At 41.5% G+C, this 20123-nt stretch overlaps 1 protein-coding gene across 1 annotated transcript; it reads left to right on the top strand.

The window, feature by feature from the left end:
- The first annotated feature begins 518 nt into the window (after positions 1 to 518).
- LOC148677496 (cytochrome P450 4V2-like) lies at positions 519 to 12658 on the top strand. Its single transcript, XM_088640319.1, has 11 exons — positions 519 to 989; positions 1864 to 1976; positions 2449 to 2534; positions 3952 to 4142; positions 4427 to 4496; positions 5972 to 6098; positions 6489 to 6680; positions 8513 to 8615; positions 8731 to 8865; positions 9543 to 9722; positions 11482 to 12658. Exons 1-11 carry the CDS (start codon positions 806 to 808, stop codon positions 11640 to 11642), a joined length of 1542 nt encoding a protein of 513 aa, XP_088496445.1. The 5' UTR covers positions 519 to 805; the 3' UTR covers positions 11643 to 12658.
- Positions 12659 to 20123: the final 7465 nt, after the last annotated feature.

Genomic DNA, 20123 nt, shown 5'->3' with positions numbered 1-20123 from the left:
GTGCTAATGACAGTAATTATATTCTGCACTGTCTGTGATAGCTGATTTGATACGTGGATCGAATAACTATCAAAATATGCTGTAAAACATTAGAAATTCAAACTACTGTAGCTCCAGTAGGGAAGGCTGATGGTAGATTCGCTATTGAGCAACTAACGTGGAATTGGTTTTAAACGACAGGAGTTTTCGAATTACTAAAGAGACGCATGTATTAAGAACGCGGTACACGTGGGCTGCTACAGTATAATAAACCCAGAGGGTATGAAAGTGCGCCGCAATAAAAAATATATACAGTATATATCTCTAAATCATTGCTCCGACCAGCGCGCTTGTCCAAAATCCACCCACATACGCCCTGGCGCTTCAGGTGCGCTTTCGCACATGGCACAGGCGAGAGCTCGGAAACTTAGCCAGCACACACAGGGCAGGGCTGCGAGTAACCAATCGGATACAGCTCTGGCTCTTGTGGTTGGGGGCACCGGTGCCCCCCCCTGCACAACAAATCGGGTTTCGAAAAGAAACACAAAACTGGGCTTCTAAGCTGATACGGCCGGCGGCACGCTTTGCGCAGGGTAAACCCCTTTAGCCGAGCGCGCTGACGAATTCGATGACAGCGTAGCTGTACCGTAGCTCTGCACAAAAAAAAGGGCTAAGAACACGCAGATAAATGTCCGCATAGCTTCCTTACCCACGAAAGAGTTACTGTATAAAGCCCAGAGATTTCGGTCCTGGCCTCTCCCACATTTGCGTCGTGTGCAGAAACAGTTCCTGTAACTGTTCGTGGGGCGTCACTACCAGAACGGAGATGGCAGTCGAGATCAGCGGGCTGCTGCTCGGCTCCGCAGTGGGTACCCTCTTCCTAGCCCTTTTAACTTACAAGTTACTCGGCAGCTACGTGCGAAAATGGAGGCAGATGAAACCCATTCCTGGGTTTAGCCCTACTTACCCCATCGTAGGCAACGCACTTCATTTAAAAAGAAACGGAGGAGGTAAGGATACTGTAATTATACCGGTTTATTAATGGATAATACAGATAATGCATCGCGTTGATACGAAACAATTGTTCAGGCATTGTTGCTTTGCTACATTAGCTTCTTGAGGTCATGGACGAATTTGCATAGATCGTTAAAAGGCTAGCGTCTCTTTTTCTTAGACTTTATTGGCAAACTGTTTTATCACTGAACTATTCTCGTACTGCAACCAAACAGTCTCCAAAACAACTCTGATGTAATTTAATTTCAGTCACATTACAATAGGTTCACTTTTTTTCCACAGCTGTTTAGGGAATTGCTTGATTTGGAGTCTTATACCTGAACTTCACAACAGAAGCAGAGTCCCAACAAAGATACTGCATTTTAAAAAGTTTTCTGTTTTATCTGAGGAAAAAAGACTCACTGGGCCTGCATGCATCTTGTTAATAATCACATCATGAACACAGTCTCTCACAGCATCATGCTTCAGTGAAACCTGTCTGATCCTTTGAACCTTGTTCTTCAACGGAGAAGACTTGATATGCAAATATTCAAAATTCTCAAAAATTGAACATTTTTTTGCAGAAACTGTTTGTTGAAAGTGTTGAACTGGAGGCACTTCTTTACACAAAGCGTTGTGGGAGTGTGGAACAAGCTGCCTGGCCATGCTATTAAAGCCGATGAGTCCATGCTGTAAAAACAGCTGGATGAGATTCTAGGATCAATTAGTTACTAACAGTCAAACAGACTAGATGAACTGAAAGGTTTCCTCCCATATATACTGTACAGTAACATTTCTTACAGTGTTTTATTTAACAAAGTCGTTTATGAAATGCTTAAATGTTCACTATAAAGTTGCCGTTAAATCCGAGCAATATTTATTGTTCTTTAGATTTCTTTAGCCAGCTGATTGAATTTACAGCTGAACGCAGAAATGAACCCTTGCTGAAACTATGGATTGGGCCAATACCTTTTGTCATTCTGTACCACGCAGAAAATATAGAGGTACTGTAACAACTGTTTCCTTACAAATTGTTATGCAGAAGAACTGATTGCTGTTTGACTTACAGTAAATTTTTATTTTCTGTAATTTTATTTTCTGGATTTATTCTTCACTAATATAATTATTTATAGACTGTAAAAATCTTTAATGTGCTAAATAGTTTCCAGATTATGGAAGACTGAATTGTCACTAAGTGTGGTAAAAACAGATCAAAGATGACCCACTTTCAGGGTGAACTTTTATGCTTAGGAGGAGATGAAAATATGATATAGCAATATGAAGATAAAGATTATAATGATAATTATGTTTCAAGGGGCAAATTATGAACAGCTAATTACATACAAAGGGCGATAAAGAGATAGCTTGCCCTGCCTCGGTGTATAGTGTACCTCTGTCCTGATGAGCCTTATTTCTAAGTCAGGAATAGTTTGTGTCTGTACTTACTTTCAGTCCCTTCTCTGCTTCTCTTTCCAGATGATACTGAGCAGTTCAAGGCACATAGATAAAGCCTATGCTTACAAATTTTTACACCCCTGGCTTGGCACAGGCTTGTTAACGAGGTAAGTTGACACAAACGTGATTGCACGTAACAATGAGAGCAGTTGTGTAAAATGTTTGTTTTTATCATATGTAGAAACTATTTTATTACCTTGGCACCCACAGTACACACATTGTAAGCCACAAAAGGAATACAGTATACAGTATATACTATATAATGACTTAGGACTGGGGCTTCTTCCAGGGACGCGTGCCAGACATATTTAAAGAGTGAGATAAAAAAACTTGAAAGTCGTTCGTGTGCCAGCACCTTTAGTTTATAATGTACAATATGTTTACGAGGGCAGTCGATTCTCTGGAGTCACCTGGACAATCTTGCTGAAGTAATACTGTGTCTGGATAGATCCCAACTAGCCACTGATTTGTGAGTGTGAGAGCTGCCTGAAAAGAAAATGCAACACCGTTCCTGTTTTCCCTCCATCAACCAGTCTGTTTCCCATCCACTGGTCCTGGTGAGAGTCTCAGATTGTTTTGCTCTCCCTGCTGGGCTCCATTCTTCCTTTTCAGTGTCTCTTTAAGCTCTTGACATAATGGACAGTGAACTACAGTATAAAAGCTGATATCAAGAGAAAGTGCTGTAGACTCAAAGAACAACAAAGCTTTCAGTATTAAAGTAAACAGTAAGGTAAAGGAAAAACCTATAATGAAATTAATATAACACTGCAGGTTGCATAATGAAGCCTTTTCCCCTCATGCACAATAAGATACAGTAAAAGAACAATGTTATTCCACTCTCCTGTGCAATAAAGGATGAAGTGTTTGCTTTTGGGTCAGAACAGTTTGAATCGTACTGCTGAAAGGAAGGATAAAGACAACAGGGCTACCAAAGTAGCTGTTCATCTTTGAGGTCATCATTGATGAGGTCATCATTGACCTCGACAGCATTGAACACCTGCAGGATGAGATTTATCTGGCCTCAACACCGCTGAACATCCACGGATGGGATTCATCTGACCTCATTGGTACTACACACCCGCAGGATGAGATTTATCTGGCCTCGAACACCGCTGAACATCCACGGATGAGATTCATCTGACCTCATTGGTACCGCACACCTGCAGGATGAGATTCATCTGACTTCAACAGCACTGAAGAGGCAGGAAGAGCCAGACTGATCCGTGTTTTAAAAGAGCACATCCAGATACTGTCTAGCAAATTGTTACCACTTAATATAAAACAATGCTTAGAGCTAAACATGTGTGACTAGAGTACATAGAGTGTGCAGGAGAATAACCACAAAACATGTCCTCTGTTGCACTTTCACGGAGAACGTAAAGTATTTTTCATATAAATTGTTTTAAGTGTTTCCCTTCTTAGTTGTATTCCAGATTGTGCGAGTACTCTCAAAGCTGTAATGCTTCTGTCGAAGTATCAATCCACATATCTGTCAGTAGATGTTTATCTGCACTCTGTTTATAGCACTGGAGATAAATGGCGTTCAAGGAGAAAGTTGTTAACTCCAACATTTCACTTCTCAATCTTGACGGAGTTTCTAGAAGTGATGAATGAGCAGTCAGTTGTGTTGGTTAAGAAACTGGAGAAGCATGCTGGCCAGGGATATTTTAACTGCTTTAATCACATCACTCTCTGTGCATTGGATATTATATGTGGTAAGTTATAAATTATTTATGCTTTTTTCTTTTATCCAGCCTGACCTGCACAGGTCAGAGATACCTTTATTTTTTTACCCTTTGAAATATTTTAACATAAACATTATTACCCATTTATTTACCGGGGTTTGCTTGAGCAATCTGGGTATTCAGCTGTGTCCATTCACCACATTGCTTCTTTTCAAACCTCACTGATATAAAATGCCAAAAGCTATTGTGCAAGCTACTGTAAAACTAGCTCCCTATTCATTGTGTTTCTTTGAATTCATATTGGTTTCTTTCAGAAACTGCAATGGGCAAGACAGTCTGTGCACAGAGTAACTCTGACTCTGAGTACGTCCGAAGTGTTTACAAGTAAGTGCGATTAATGCTTAATGGAATAAAAGTTGATCAGATTTTTCAGGTTTATCGGACAGGAATGGTGTGCTGAGGACATTAATTGTGTTAACAGGTTCATGCTTTGGCTTTTTCACGCAGGCACATTGAGTAAATAAGAGTAGCTATCAATGTATGTTTAGTGAGCTGGGATTGTGTTTACTTTCAAAGTCCCCGTATTTAGAGGGAAGGCTTTGAAGAAGGCTCACAGACATGAAAATCTGAGACATTACCCTTGCATGCCACAACGAGTAGCTTAATTAGTTTAATTTCCTGAATGTAGTGAAACTAAGATGGCCTATTAAGACTGAAGATTTTTAGTTTTTCAATTTTAGTCTTTCAATTTGAGTTTTTCAAAAATTTAGTCTGTCAAACTAAATTCAAACAAAAAAATAAAAGTCTATTTATTTTGATGATTTATATTATACAGTGTACAATAAGTAAGCCATGCTGCGTGTCACGGTTATAGTCCCCCCTCCTTAAGGGTGCTCCAGCCCTTTCACTCAAGACCTTATTCTGTGCACCTGTTTCCCATTCCCAGCCCACCTTAAAAGCCAGGCGCTGACGCTCATCCGGGCTCTGCATCTGATTTCCATATCGTGCGAGTCCGGGACCTGGAAGCGCCTGGTCCCGTTAAGGTTTTAACCCCTGTTCCTGTTCCTTGTCCCCTGTCCGCCGGTTCCGACCCGGCCTTCGTGGTTTTAACTTCGTGTTTGATGGATCTCCTGGTTTTGGACTTTCTCGTGTGTTTTTGGATACTCTATGGATTACTCTTTGGGATTGTTCGCCTCGGCCACACCTCCCCCGTGCACCAGCGCACCTTGGACACGCCCCCCTGTCTTCAGCCCCGTATTCCTGCATGACGTTTCCCTAGTGTTCCCCCACTTCTTCGGATTGTGTCGTCCGCATAGGGTCCGGAAAGAACTGTTCGTTACACTGCGGCAGTATGATGCATTTTCTTTTTTAAATGTTTTTTTGTAATTCAGAGTTGTGGTAGTTCTTGTTGTGTGCTCATGCTTTCTGATGAGCTCCAAGGTCAATGTGGGAGCAGTATCTTGGTTTGGTAGGTAAGCTCAGATGTATTAGGCAGTGTTTAGAGTCCAGATTCCATCTAGAAGCAAGAGAAAGCCGTAAAAATCGAGATAAATAAAAGCAGATGTCACACATAACCATTTAAGTCATCGTCACACGGTTAACTCATGTCAAAACGAAGCTTTGTTTTCTTCCACAACGCTTTTTCCAGTTATTTAGTGGTTGGTCACTTTTTTTTTATTTGCTAAACAGGGCAGGATGAGCAGCTGCTCCCTTAATCTACTGTAACATTGACATTCAATTTTGACAGTATTAACAGTGTGTTTCACGTACAGATTATTAGAATGCGTGCATGTTTTTGTAAAGCCTCAGCTTCTGTTTGGCACGTCAGGAACTAACCCAAGGACACTCTGTTCGTGCAGGATGAGCGACATCATTCACCGCAGACAGAAGATGCCATGGTTATGGTTAGATTTTGTCTATTACATGTTTGGTGAAGGAAAGGAGCATGACAGGAACCTGGAAATTTTACATTCCTTCACAAAGAGTGTAAGTGAAAGCCTTCTAATACCTTAATTCGGGGAGTTTATCATGCATCACACTGCTTTGCATGCACTCTCTATTATTAACCATAATCAAAAGATGTTACAGTTTCATTTTACATGTATTCAAGACCTGCCCCTATGTACAGTGTGATCCACACCTCCTAGGTACTGTGCATGCTTTTTTGTGGACAATTATTTAATGTTTAATTTTTTGTACAGGTGTACATGATTATTTTCCAACATATTTTAAAATGCACAGTTGCCCTAGCCCATTGTATGCAGGGTAACATTGTTAAACCAGGGGGAAATTGCCAAGCAGCAGGCAAACGTGTACCTACCTATTAGAGTGCTGCAGTGAATGCATGTCAGCACTGTTAGATTCTTCACTCTACAGGTGATTGCAGAGAGGGCACGCAGCTTAGAAAACCCTGAGGAGGAACCCAAAACCTCTGACAGCGAGCGAGGTCAGAAATCGGGAAGGAAAAGGAGAGCTTTCCTAGACCTGCTCCTGAGCACCACTGATGAGCATGGAAAGAGGCTGAGCCATGATGATATCCAAGAGGAAGTCGACACTTTCATGTTTGAGGTTAGAAGCCATATAGAAATACAGCTTCGCTACAGCAGGTGTCCCTCTGATTCAGAGACCATGAGGTGCTGCAAAATCCCATCCTGGTGCAGTGTGCACACACGAATCTCTATAGTGATGTCGACTGTACATCTTGAGGAGCACTGAGAGAGAAGCCAACCCCTAAAAACAAGTCATAGTCGCAGACGAAAACATTTGTGCAGTTAGCAATACTGAATGTGTGACTGCTGCACATGTCCAAGCACAAAATGTGCAGACCTAAACACAGTGACCTGTAATCTGGGCTTGTACAGTACATAACGCATTAATGTGGTTCGAGGGGTTTGAACTCATTAAAATTCACGGTGGTTTATAATAATAATTGCTTACACTTCTATAGCGCTTTTCTGGACACTCCACTCAAAGTGCTTTACAGGTAATGGGGACCCCCTCCACCACCACCAGTGTGCAGCCCCACCTGGATGATGCCATAGTGCGCCAGTGCACTCACCACACACCAGCTTTTTCAGTGGCGAGGAGAACAGAGTGATGAAGCCAATTCATAGAAAGGGGATTATTAGGAGGCCATGATTGGTAAGGGCCAATGGGAAATTTGGCCAGGACACCGGGGTTACACCCCTACTCTTTTCAAGAAACATCCTGGGATTTTTAATGACCGCAGAGTCAGGACCTCGGTTTTATATCTCATCAGAAGGATGGTGCCTTTACTGTATATAGTAGAGTGTCCTCGTTACTATACTGGGGCATTAGGACCCACACAGACTGCAGGGTGAGTGCCACTATCACCTCTTCCAGAAGCAACCTTAATTTTTCCCAGAAGTCTCCCCTCCAGGTACTGACCAGGCTCACACCTGCTGAGCTTCAGTGGGCTGCCAGCTGTGAGTTGCAGGCTGACATGGCTGCTGGCTTAAAAGAGTACAGCGAAAGGAGACTTTATTTTGGAAAAATCGTCTCTGAAACACACAAAGACTTGCTGTTCAAAAACAGCCATTATCACCATACAAGTCTTTTTTATAGAAAACCAAATATAAACTGCACTGTTGTGAGCATTATTACTTAATTAATCTCCAGTGTGACTATTTTCAAGTGATTAAAGGCAATTAACAGCCTTTAGTGGTAGGTAGGCTGAGTTTTGAGTCATTTCCTGACCCATCCTGTTACAGCAAAATAAAAAAAAGCAGTAACACATTTCATTAAGAGTCAATGCTATTAAAAACAATTATATTTAAGTTTCAGTTGTATTTTTCCTTTGTTTTAATACAAACTAGTCAGTATACAGAGCTCTGTACATTTTTGTTCTGTAAATTCTGCTATATTTTTATGATATGTAAGTATCTAAAATTAAAAAAAATTAAATTTAATTTAATTAAAAATTAAAACTAAAATTAAAATCTGCACTTGTCCCTTGTTTCATTCTTATACATCTACGAAGTGTTATACTGTAGAGGCTTTGTTATTTTTCAAATGTGAACATGTTCTTCAGTAAAGGGTCAAGAATATGGCTGAATAAGAATATTGTGAAGGCAATTGTTTATTAGTTCATGGCTGTAAGAGGCACAAAGCTCACTACATGTTAGTTGTAATGTAATGTTAGTTGCCAGGGTTACAAATGTGCTGGTAATAGCGAGCTCTTGCATGGTTAATCTACCCTAAGTTTCTTGGAGTCGTGAATATCACCACTCGGTCGGTTGCTGGATATATTGTATTTGTTCTAAAAAAACATACATTCGAAGTCAAATGAAGCAGCCACTTTTGTCTTAACCTCTGTGCCACGAGTCATACTGCATGTGTATGAGACGTCTTTTAGCACCATCACTCTCCTCTGGCTTCAGGGTCACGACACAACAGCAGCTGCGATGAACTGGGTCCTGTACTTGCTGGGCTGTCATCCAGAGGAGCAGAGGAAGGTCCAGGAGGAGCTGGATGAGGTTTTTGGTGCGTTGCCGGCTTCTGTGCCCGTGATCGCCCCACGGAGAGATCGTTTTAAGGCCCTTGTGAGGGTGCAGCTCATTATATTTCTCTGTGTTCTCTCACGACGCGCTTGCCTTAGGAGCCTCTGACCGCCACGTCACAGCGGATGACCTGAAGAAGCTGCGGTACCTTGAGTGTGCCATAAAGGAGTCCCTGCGCTTGTTCCCCTCTGTTCCTTTCTTCGCCCGCAGCATTTGTGAAGACTGTCACATCAGTAGGTACCAGCACTGCGATCTGGCGGCGGTACAGTATTTCCACAGGCCGTCGTATAACCTCCTGCACAGAAACTGGGCTGCTGCCGCAGTGAAGGAAGAAGGGGGGGATTTTTTAATGTCGCAAAGGTCACATGAAGACAATTTTCTGTGCTTCACAGGGGGGTCTTTCATTTGAACAATGTTCTCGATTTTGCACAGTCCTTGTAGATCAGGGCAGCTAAAAGTGATCAAAACAGTTAAGTAAAAGGGAACAAAGGAAAAAAGCAAGGTGATATGCAATACAGTCAGACGGAGTCAGTTTATTGTTAAATGCATATTTGAGTTGAAAATGTTTGAAATAATTTTGCAATGTGAAGTTCACAAGGCTTACTGACTGAACCGGCCTTTGAGATGTTCTTCATTTTGCAGGTCAACAACACATTTACATTACATCCACTAGTGTAAGGATACAGATTAAAACTAAAGCTATTTAATTTGGAAACTGCAAAGTCTTGTCAATTTCTGCATTAAGGATGTGCAGTGCTATCCTTATGTGAATTCGAAAAGCCAGTGTTTCATAAATGAAGTAATTCCAGGTATAGTAGCAACATTCTTAGCTGTTGCTTTCTGTGTGTTGTGAGGTGCTGATTCGATCGTTTCCCTTTTATTTTGTAACTTGAATTTCTGTTCTGCACAGATGGCTTTAAAGTGCCCAAAGGAGCCAATGCTGTGATCATCCCATTTTCTCTCCACCGCGACCCTCGCTACTTCCCAGATCCTGAAGAATTCCACCCAGAGAGGTTTCTCCCGGAGAATTCTTCCAACAGGCATCCCTATGCGTTTATCCCATTCTCTGCAGGCCTGAGGAACTGCATCGGTATGTACAAATGTCCCTAAGGAATAATGTGTACCTGTTTTTGAAAGCCGTTCTCCTGCTGTTTGGGTATCTTGTTGTCTATTGCCTCTGTTGATGTGTTGCTGCTGACCACAGCTCTTGTCACAATGATTAAGGGCCATCTCATGATCTGTCGGATACTTTCTGTACGTGCCCTAATTTAAAAATCACATGCACAGTAAGACATTTGGTTATTTAAGGCTACAAGGAAAGGTAGACTATAGGCTATAGCCTAGTTATGCTAACATGGTTCTGCTCAGCAAGGGGAAAGTCAGGGAGTCGTCTGAACATGTAAGGTAAAAAGTGACCAATCTCAAGAAATCTAGGAATGGTTTCACAAAATATGTCAGGTATCCTAATTCAACTGTGAACTCAATTACTAAGTGTCCATTACTAATAGGATGGTTGATATCCTAAGAGGAGGAGGACTTAGGAAAGTGATGAGCAGTCTGTCAGGTCTGGGAGCTCGACTTGAAAACAAGGACAACTGAGAAACTCGAAAACACTGGCATCTTCATGATGCAGGGCCTCCGTGATTATCATTCGAGATTGATTTCAGGAATCTGGCGACAGTGGCAGAGTTCCCTGGGGAACAGGAAAAGGAATGATGAATTAGCTTAATAATAACTTATTGACTCCCACGTCCAATAGGACCACATGATGTGATTACATGAAGCACAAATGGAGTTTTTCATGCTGTGCGACAGCCTCACCAGGAGTGTGCTTAACACAGACAGCCGCAGCTCATTTTGAGAAAGGAGCAGAAACTGTTTTTTTCTGCTTCAGGGTTGGTTTGTATCCTCTGGTCGTGGTGGCCTAATTATAACAGAGGAAAAGACAGATTCTAGAGTTAACAAGAAATGATCGTCATAAACTGATGCCTTGGTGTAATACATGATAATACAAAATCTGCATCGATTTCAATGCATCTAAAAGAGCTGAGGATCACAAGTGTAAATGGCCCAGCTGGGAGGAGCTGAGGAGGGTCTTCATGGAGGAGTGATCGAATGTCCCGTTACACTAGTTTAAGACACTAAATGGCTACAGGAAGCTTCTCCCTCAGCCGGAGAAACAAAACACGAGCCCCAGGGATTAAAAAAGTTGAACACAATGCATTTAAAACAATAAATTGTAAATTGTTATCGACAGATTGGTCTGTTTAACACCCAGGAGCTTAATTCAGAAGTTAGTCAGAAGAAATTAAACATGATCTCTTGACCATGTGTTTGCTTAGTCTTTGAAGTTCCCTTCCAGAAGAATGGAGGCACTTTGTTTATCCTACAACTTTATTAAATCACTGCAACTCAGAAAAACATTTGAAATCCTGATTTATTTTTAAATGGTATCTTTGTTTATCTATAGCAACCAATCAGAATATTATCAGACTTTTATATTTAATCTATTACCAAAGTATGAACAAGAAGACCCTGAATACATTTATTACACATAAAAGACTGACTAATTCAACCCTTTATAATTTATAGTTATCATACGTAGATATATTAAAGCCATTAATATCACCAGAAACTCTACTGTTCCCCTCTTTATAATTACACTTTGCCCATGTAAGTACCTGGCTGTTGTTCTTATCAAGGTCCTGTGGATATCTTGATGATTTCCTGTGGCGATTTTCACTGCCATTTGGAAATACTGCATCCTACTGGATTTCTCAAATTTTAGAAACACAAAAATCAAGAAGCAGGCAAAAAAAAAAACATCCTGTGTGTGTCTCTGGGCGTAGGTCAGCGCTTTGCCTTGATGGAGGAGAAGGTTGTCCTCTCTGCAGTGCTACGCCGTTTCCAGATCGAGTCCTCCCAGAAACGAGAGGAACTGCAACTTCTGGGAGAGCTCATCCTTCGTCCGGAGAAGGGAATTTGGATTAAGCTTCAAAAGAGAAGATAGGAACTGTACAATGATGGTTGGGGAATAAAACTAAATTCCTCCTAGTATATAAACCTCGTTAGTGCTCTTTATTTCTTTAACTAAAACAATGTTCTATTTCTGCGTGGTGGTTAAATAAATTAGGATAGTATTTTTAGAATGATGTAAAATGGCCTGAAGTAGAGAAATGCCACATTTTTAGGGTGCACTATGGCTAATTAAAAAAATAACTAACATTAACAGATTGATCGGTTACTATTATTTAACATGTAAAACATATTAAAAGGCAGAAATCTACTGAGAGACAATGTGTGTAGGTTAAAAGACAAATACAGCAGCGATTTGGAGTGTTCGCTGGATGTTATTTTGAAACAAAAAAAAAGAGTTGCGCGTTATTTTTTTCCCCAAGTCAGTTTGCTCTAGATTGGCCCTGCAATTTAGATAAATAACTCTGTGGAAAGTGGCGATGAGTCATACATTTTATTTACATTTCAGCGTGTTCACAGCTGCAGGTGGAGCACGCCTAGTCATGGGCGGCACGCTGCGGTTTGTGTTTCCTATGGAGTCTGGTTGCTCCACCCCCTCCTGCTGGTGAGGTCTGATTGGCTGTTCTTGATTGACTCACTACACACAGGTGTCTCGTCCGAGAGGAGGGCAGACCCAGGGTACAGCGTCGTTCTGATGACGGGTGAACATCTACAGTAGCTTTAGAAGCTCAGCATGGCTGCTTTTTAATTCTAGTCATTTCACAGATTGTGAACTAGACATATTAGACGTAAACGGAGAAAAAATCCACCCTCTTTCAATCAAACAGTACTTGTAATTTTGCAAAAACATATTATTTACGCACAGTATACTTTGTTATACGAACAAATATATTATACAAACAGTATATTTTGTAAAAACTGTATTGACTGGTAATTTTGTTCTTTTATCATGGAGTTATTTGTACGTTCAGATTGATCTGTGCTGGTAATAGCTACTAACAGTATCTTGACATAATACAGCACTGTGTAAAATAAAATCCTTTTAACATATTCTCTGTGATCTTCTTGCATATCTGTCCAGTAGTGGAAAAATACATTTGGAGTGCATAAGACAATTAGGAGGTGCAATTAATATTTTAATAACTGAAAAAAATGGATGCTTTAAATAGGATTCATTTATTTGTCCTTTCCAATTGCCTGTAACCTTATGTTCAGGATTAAAATAACACGTTCTCCCTGTTCATCTGCAGATATATGGCCATGACAGATTAACTCAAAGATATTTTCCGTTGCACAAAGCACCATCATTAGCTGGAGAGAAAGAAAAGATCCACAGAAGTGAAGCGGAGGTACTGAGGAATTCAGCTTGAGATAGTACAGTCCTGTAAACTCTCAGGAAAGCTTGTAGCATCACAGAGCTGCCACTCCTCTTTCTTACGTTGTACTATAGGTGCCTGAGGGGCACTATCTGAATTCCCTGGCACTGCCCCTTCATGTCATCATTAATAGAACTTCATGGCTGACATGAAGAGATGATGGAATTTCAACAGCAGTTTTAGATCAGCAGCTTCAGGTTTTTCTTTCTCTTACTCGTGACACAAGAAACCCCTCCACCCTTTTTCGAACCCCTGCATCCAGCGCAGGGTAGTCGGGGAACGGGAGTCTAATGACTCCCTGGACCGCAGTGAAAAGTAAGAAATTTTGGCAACGGGGAAAAAAAAAAAAGTCGGGAAGAAATAGGTCTTGAACATGGGCATCCAGATATGTACAGTATGCATTCCTGAATCCGGTAAGAACAGAAGAAAAGTCACAACAACATGAGGTCATTCACCCCATCATGCTTGTTTGCTTGCTACTAGCTGATTGAGGAAGGTGATGTTGTCCATAATGTAGCTGGGCAGCCTGTCTCAGTCTCTCAGGAACCTTGGGTAACGAAGAGGCGCCTGTTCTCGGTTCTCAAGGCACTTTGACAGTTTCATTGGTGCCCTGTGGTTAGGGTTTCTGCAGAAGTTATCTGGGTTGACTTTGTGCTCTTGAGGATATGGGATACTTGTATCAATACCCCTCCTAAATCTTCTCTGTCCAAAACTGATATGTATAGTTCTTTTATATTAAAAACAAACAGTAGGCTCCTTTTCTGGCAACAGATGTATTTTTTTTAGGTGGCCTGTAACCTCTGCCTATAACTGCAGTTCACTTTGTTCTCCCACTAGTGCCGAAAGGCAATAACAGGTCTCGTTATGTGAAAGGAACAGAATAAGTAACTGCACCACGATTCCAGAAGCAGAAGCTGTTGGGTGAATGTCTTCCTACCAATAGCTGCTATTCCACACGCAAGAGTGAGGAGTACAGCATAACCTTCAATACGGTTTACGTTCAGGTGCCTGGACAACCGATGAATACAAACAAGGAGGCATCAGGCAGACTGCACCAGGTTTCTTCATCTTTGAGATTACATTTTGAGGTTTAGGTTTCATTTATTTATAGTGCTTGACTGGCTCTTCTGTATGTTTAAGACTAGAGGGCCTGATTTCGAGCGTGGAAGTGTGTGGAAGGAATTTCGGCAGGGTGTTGTAACAAGTGACACCCACAAGAGGCCACCCAAGGGTAACCTTGGAAAGCTGGTTTGCAGTGAAACCCTACAGCCTCGAGTGAGCTGAAATGCCAGCAGGCACTGAGGGGGTTCAGGGCTCATATAACTAATTATCTAAGCAGGGAGGAATCTCCCCTTTTATAAGCTCAGGGGTTCTAGAAGGACAAAGCTGGGCTGGAATACTGTAGGGGTGTTTGGCTAACAGAAGGAGGTATCCATAACCAGGCTTACCGGGGTAAACAGGGTGATGACTGCACATCCAATACTGGGATCTTTCACAGTGTGAAATAGAGAGCTCGTTGAAGCATCCTCAATAATAATCCAGACCTGTTATGGAGCATTTCAGAATCATTAGCTAATAGTATCAGTTCTTAACCACAATGGGGCACCCTCGTACTGTACTTACATCTCAGTATGAGAATGTCTGAACAAAATAAAATTAGTGACAATCTGTATCAGTTTCATAGTTCACATATCAGTAGGAACACTTTTAGCGTGTGATCAGGTTCCACTCTTGACAGCTCAGTGTTAACTCCGGCCACCATGCATAAGAACAGCAAATACACCTGGTAGTCTATACAAGAACTGTCATGTGTGTCTGAAAAGAAGGCACTGACAAAAAGAGGTTGTTCTATATAATGCAGACAAACACTCAAATGGGCTAGAAAGGACAAGACAAGGTTTATGTACATTATTCCATGCAATACTACTGGACTGTACATGCAATACTGTTAAGGTCTCCTTCAATTAAATTAAAATTGCAGCATAAAGGGCAAATTATGAGATTTAGTTGTCTTCATTAGAAGTAATGTACAGAACACAAATGTGCCATTTGTTTTCCATGAGCCTCTGTCTTCCACCAGTCTGAGCAGACCACTAGGTGACCTTTCTGTAAATTGCTGTAATTGCTGAAGGAGCAAAAGTGAAATAATATTCATTATTCATTCAGAAAATAATTACACAGCGAACTCAAATTTTACAAGTGCAAAAAAAAAATTCGAAGCATCAACTGGTCCCTGCCTGAATTCCTCTATTTTATTTCCCTGTAGTCTTTGTTGTTGATATGCTCCCCCCAGACGCAGGGACCGGGTGAAAAGAAGCTCACAGTGGGCTTGGATACACAGATACTGGATGGGGAAGCATTTTCCTGTGTTGCAGACTCAGTTCAATCTCTCCATTTCAAGCCCATACAGCACAGGAAAAAAACAACCAGAAAACTGTGAGCTACAGTATAAGAATTTAAACGTTTCCAGAAATTATAGCTTTAAAGTAGGGATACGGCTCTCTCAAGGAGAGGGGACAGAGCCTGGTGGGTCTTGTTCGCGGCGGCGGTGACGTGAGCCCAGGCCGTCGATCTGGGAGACACCAGCAGTGTCGCGGACGCTGTTCCGGACCCTGTCCGTTCTCGGACGAGGCTCTTGGTTTACTGGTCGATCCTCCTGTGGTCGTGAGCGCTGAGTAACAAGCATAAGGCAAACCTGGCCGGGTCAGATGGAGGAACTGAGGTTGCTTCTCAGGTGGCAGGATGACGGGGCTGTCCTGCAGAACCTCGGAGTCTTGTCTAGCACAAGAATTTATAATAATAATAATAATAATAATAATAATAATAATAATTCCTGACACTTACAGTACCTGTATATAGCGCTTCATAGGTAATGGGGATCCCCTCCACCACCACCAGTGTGCAGCCCCACCTGGATGATGCAACAGCCGTAGTGCTCCAGTACACCCCCACACACCAGCTGTCAGTGGGGTGGAGAGCAGAGGGATGAAGCCAGTTCTGAGGTGGAGATTATGAGGAGGCCATGATGGGTAAAGTCCAGGGGGAAATTGGCCAGGACACCGCCGGGTTACGGGTTACACCCCTACTCTTTTCGAGAAACGCCCTGGGATTTTTAATGACCACAGAGAGGCAGGACGTCAGTTTTCGAAGAAGCACTTTTTATATCTCTTGCACTGAAACTTGCAATGCGATTCTCTTTTTTTGGTTTCATTTGGACTAGAGCTGCCAAGGATATGGAGATTAGGAACACCCCCTTTTCTGCATTTAATGTGTTGCTGTTGTGCAGCAGTGCCCAGCAGAAACCTATTTACCACCCTATAATGGCGCTGCTGACAGTTTCAGGGAGCAACAGGCGGTCCCTCAAGGGGCTATGTGAGATCATATAGAAAAAAAAAACATTTCATCACATCTGTAACGTTTTCCCTTGATAGGCTGTGAAATTTACACTTCACTTTAGGGTCAGTGAACACTGCCTATGAAGGAAATAAATAATATTTAACACACAAATCGGTGAGCACTCCAGGGTAAGCAAGCTGCACTGGTTTGTCATTGTGTGAAGGCTACTGCTTTTTTTTAATTCTGTAAACACCTGCACAAATGTGCAGAATAAAATGAGTAAAACCCGGCTATCTCCACTAGCCATGTAAATGACACTGCGTCTCTCACCAGTCTTTGTCAGATGAGATTTCAGAGATGCCTGTTTGTTATGCTGGGTAGCGACACAATTGTGCACATCTGCACCCTGCTGTCCAACCTTGCTGTCCAACCCTCCAGAATACTAACAGGGGATTGTGCCTGCTGCTCAGTTGTGCCAGTTACAGTCATCACACATGATGGTTAGGTTTTGCATACCACAAACAAAAGAGGGCTTTCACAGTAGCCCTACCTTAATCCATTTTTGGAAATAGTTCTGGGTTTCAACACATAGAATCTTATGCAGAAAGAAAATATAATATAACGTGAATACTGTATAGAATAAAGCTATGCATGCTCCAGCAGGACTAAGCGGTTCTGATAGACATTTGAAGCATGCAGTCTCTGTAAAAAGGGGACCTAGATTAGCATTTGTTACATATGCTAATTCCATGCTTTAACCAATGGAGTCACAGGCTCCTTGATGATCAAAGCAAGCAGTGGGGCCCAGAGGACAAAGCTGCTTTGAGATCGTTGACTGTTTCTCCAAGGGGAAACTCTTTTCTGGGGTGGAATGGGCTGTAAAGTCAATTTGCCTTTGGAAAAAGATAGATATAAATATATATTGAGGCAGGAGATCGCCCTTCATGTCAAACCTATTTTGTGGCTTGCCGCTAAAAAAACAAATTAGACCTTTAAACGCAAAGACTTCGCCAAACCAAGGATGTGAAGTAACGCGGGCATGCCAGAGAGGACACCTCACACGGTCCACGCGCTCCATGCAGGGCCTGGAGTGATGTTATATTCGCAGGCACTGCTGGAATTTGATTCTAGTCAGCCATTCCAGCTTGGCAGGATTAGGAGAGATTACCCAGGGTTTTAAGTGTCCTGTTCTTCAAAGCACACACTTCATCAAACACTCCTTCTTTACCTGTAGCTTCAGGATGGAGGGATCAATTGTATCCGAAAGATAAAGAATTCTGTCTAATCCTCCCTTCCTAAAATAAGCACATGGGTTGCAAATCAAGTGAGGATTGAGGTGCGTTTTTTTCTGAAGTACAGAAAGAAGTACTGTACAGACATGAGTTGTTTCAAAGCTAAACTGTTACGGTCAATAAGAAAACCATCTTGCAATCAGGTAAAAAAAAGGAGAAATAATCATGAAAGAGAGACTCTTGCCAGAAAGAAACTCAGTTCAGATTAGTCACCCTGCAGAAAAGAGAAGCAATAAGCATATACAGTTCTGTACATTACATGATAACATCACTGTACTTGATTAAGTTTATAATGGACAAATGTATACTCAACATACAAACAATTAGTTGATTTTATTTTCTTCTATTTTTGTATGGTTCTTTTTAGAAATCACCATCACTATGGAACTTTAGGATATTGGGGGGATTTTTAGGTGCTGAAAAGTATGGTGTGACATACACCAGTATCCAGTATTTTGCTTGTTTGGGGGGTACACTGCTACTGAATGAGTGACGCTATTGCGTATCGATGCTTGGTGATGTCCATATTGTGGGCTTCAACTCATCTGACTGAAGCCCTGATCAGCTTGCTTAGTTTGATACAGGATCCACATCTTTAAAAAATGGCAGAATTGAAAACTAAAATAAAAGTATTGCTTTTGATGGTATGAAATATCAGGGTGTGGGGAAAAATGTTATTTATTAAGATGTTATTTTTATTTCTGGGATTCTGGAGTGCTGGAAACAAATCTAGCCAAATGGAAAGCATAGTTATCTGTGAGCTTGTGTCTCTAGCAGAAGTAATGATGACCCGCATATGAAATGCCTGATTTGCTTCAAAAGCACTTCCAACCTTAAATATTTATATTGACTGCATTTAAGAAATACAAACTATTATTCGTGTGGTGCAACTGTAGTTTTAACACTAATCACTTTCATTAGATTGAGGTCAGCCTAACTTCAGTTTCCCAAAACAGGAAGAATCCTTAATATTTCACAAGATGTGATTTATCAAAAGTAGTTCAAGTACTGAAACAGATTTTCGTGTGCCTAGAAAAGGGGATGTATATTAGACGTCTCATGAACCAATGGAGTTGGTTGTTTACCTGTAGTACCGAAACGAGGCTGTGCTAGTGAATTAGATAATTGTAGCACATCTCTTCATTTCAATTGTACATGTATCTCTACAGTATATATCCGAACAGTTTTTGCCTATTAATTGCTTTCCCATTTTAAGAATTTATTCTTAAGATTGAAAGAATCTTAATTCTATAAAAAGGAATAATAAACACGATCAGTTGTATATGTTTATAGAATTGTTTTTTAAAATGCTTGTATTACGGTGCTGGAGCTTTTTATGTCTGCAGGAGAATGCTGCTACATGTCCCTTGTTCTTACTGGCAGGCACGACAGTGACTCTCCTGGCCCCTTGGGTTGTTATTACTTTTGCAGCCTGAATTTCAAGTCTTATTATCATAATTGGCTGCCTCTGTCATTTAAAGTTGTTTTTAAGATGTTGATTTCAGCACAGAACATTTTATTCTAAAAAACTCAATATTAATATTGCTATAGTTTTCCACAGAGGTTTGCCACAGAGGATTAACCTAATGGGAGTCTTGCCAAGCAATGCTTTAGTCATGGCCACTTATTAAAGCCACACTGGATTTAAACGGGCCCGTTCGACAATTTCCAAAACTGTATTGTGTGATTATTCGATTCCTTCAGTTTTCAGTTTCCCCCCCCCCACTCGTGTTTCTACAGCATTCAGAAAATATCTCAGGTTTTGCTCTCAGCCATTAGCAGGTATATCAGAGCCATCCGAGGGGCAGTTAAGTATAACACCTCTGCTGCTGGACAGCACCACCAGCATCACTGTGCTCCCGGTCGCCATACTGGAGCGCAGGGTGGGAATTTCTGATCCAAGTTCTGGCAATCTCCTGGTCCACCAACATCAGTGACAGTAGTAATGTGGCTTTCCATGGAGGTCTCCGATCCCAGTCCTGACCTGACCCATCTGTACTGACCTTCTGAGAGGTGACCGCCCGGTGTTTGTTAATCATGACAGAAGAGGTGAGATGTGCTTTGCCTTCTTTATTTCTTTATTTATTTGGTGTTTGGCATAGTCCCTCCTCCGCACATGTCTGGTGTAGGCGGTTCATGTTCATAATCTTCACACTCATCTTGAAGTTTGAAGTTTCTACTACAGAGGTGCAGAGCAGTGGTTGTTGCACCTGTCTCCCTTCCTGGTTCAGAAGAGCCTCAGTCCAATTAGACTCACAGGTCTTACAGGCCAGGCTCAAATACAGTAACTGTTTCTTGAAGTATTGGAAGACTTGGAAATTACAGTAAGCAATGTTTTCAAGTAAGGGATCTCTGGCCCCCTTGGGCTGAAGAGTCTTCAGAGCTGCAGTACACATTACTTCATTTAACAGCTCGCTTTAGTTGATCATGTTGAAGTTGTTCCAGGTCTTTTTTGACTGTTCAAAAATGCAGCGCTGTCACAGAGATGGGCAATGTCTGCATATTACTGAT

The sequence above is a fragment of the Lepisosteus platostomus genome, chromosome 1, assembly GCF_059453375.1.
Source record: "Lepisosteus platostomus isolate fLepPlt1 chromosome 1, fLepPlt1.hap1, whole genome shotgun sequence".
In the NCBI taxonomy this organism is placed as follows: Eukaryota; Metazoa; Chordata; class Actinopteri; order Semionotiformes; family Lepisosteidae; genus Lepisosteus; species Lepisosteus platostomus.
The sequence above is the reverse complement of the archived record's forward strand: the minus strand, read 5'-3'. Positions and strand labels throughout refer to the sequence as shown.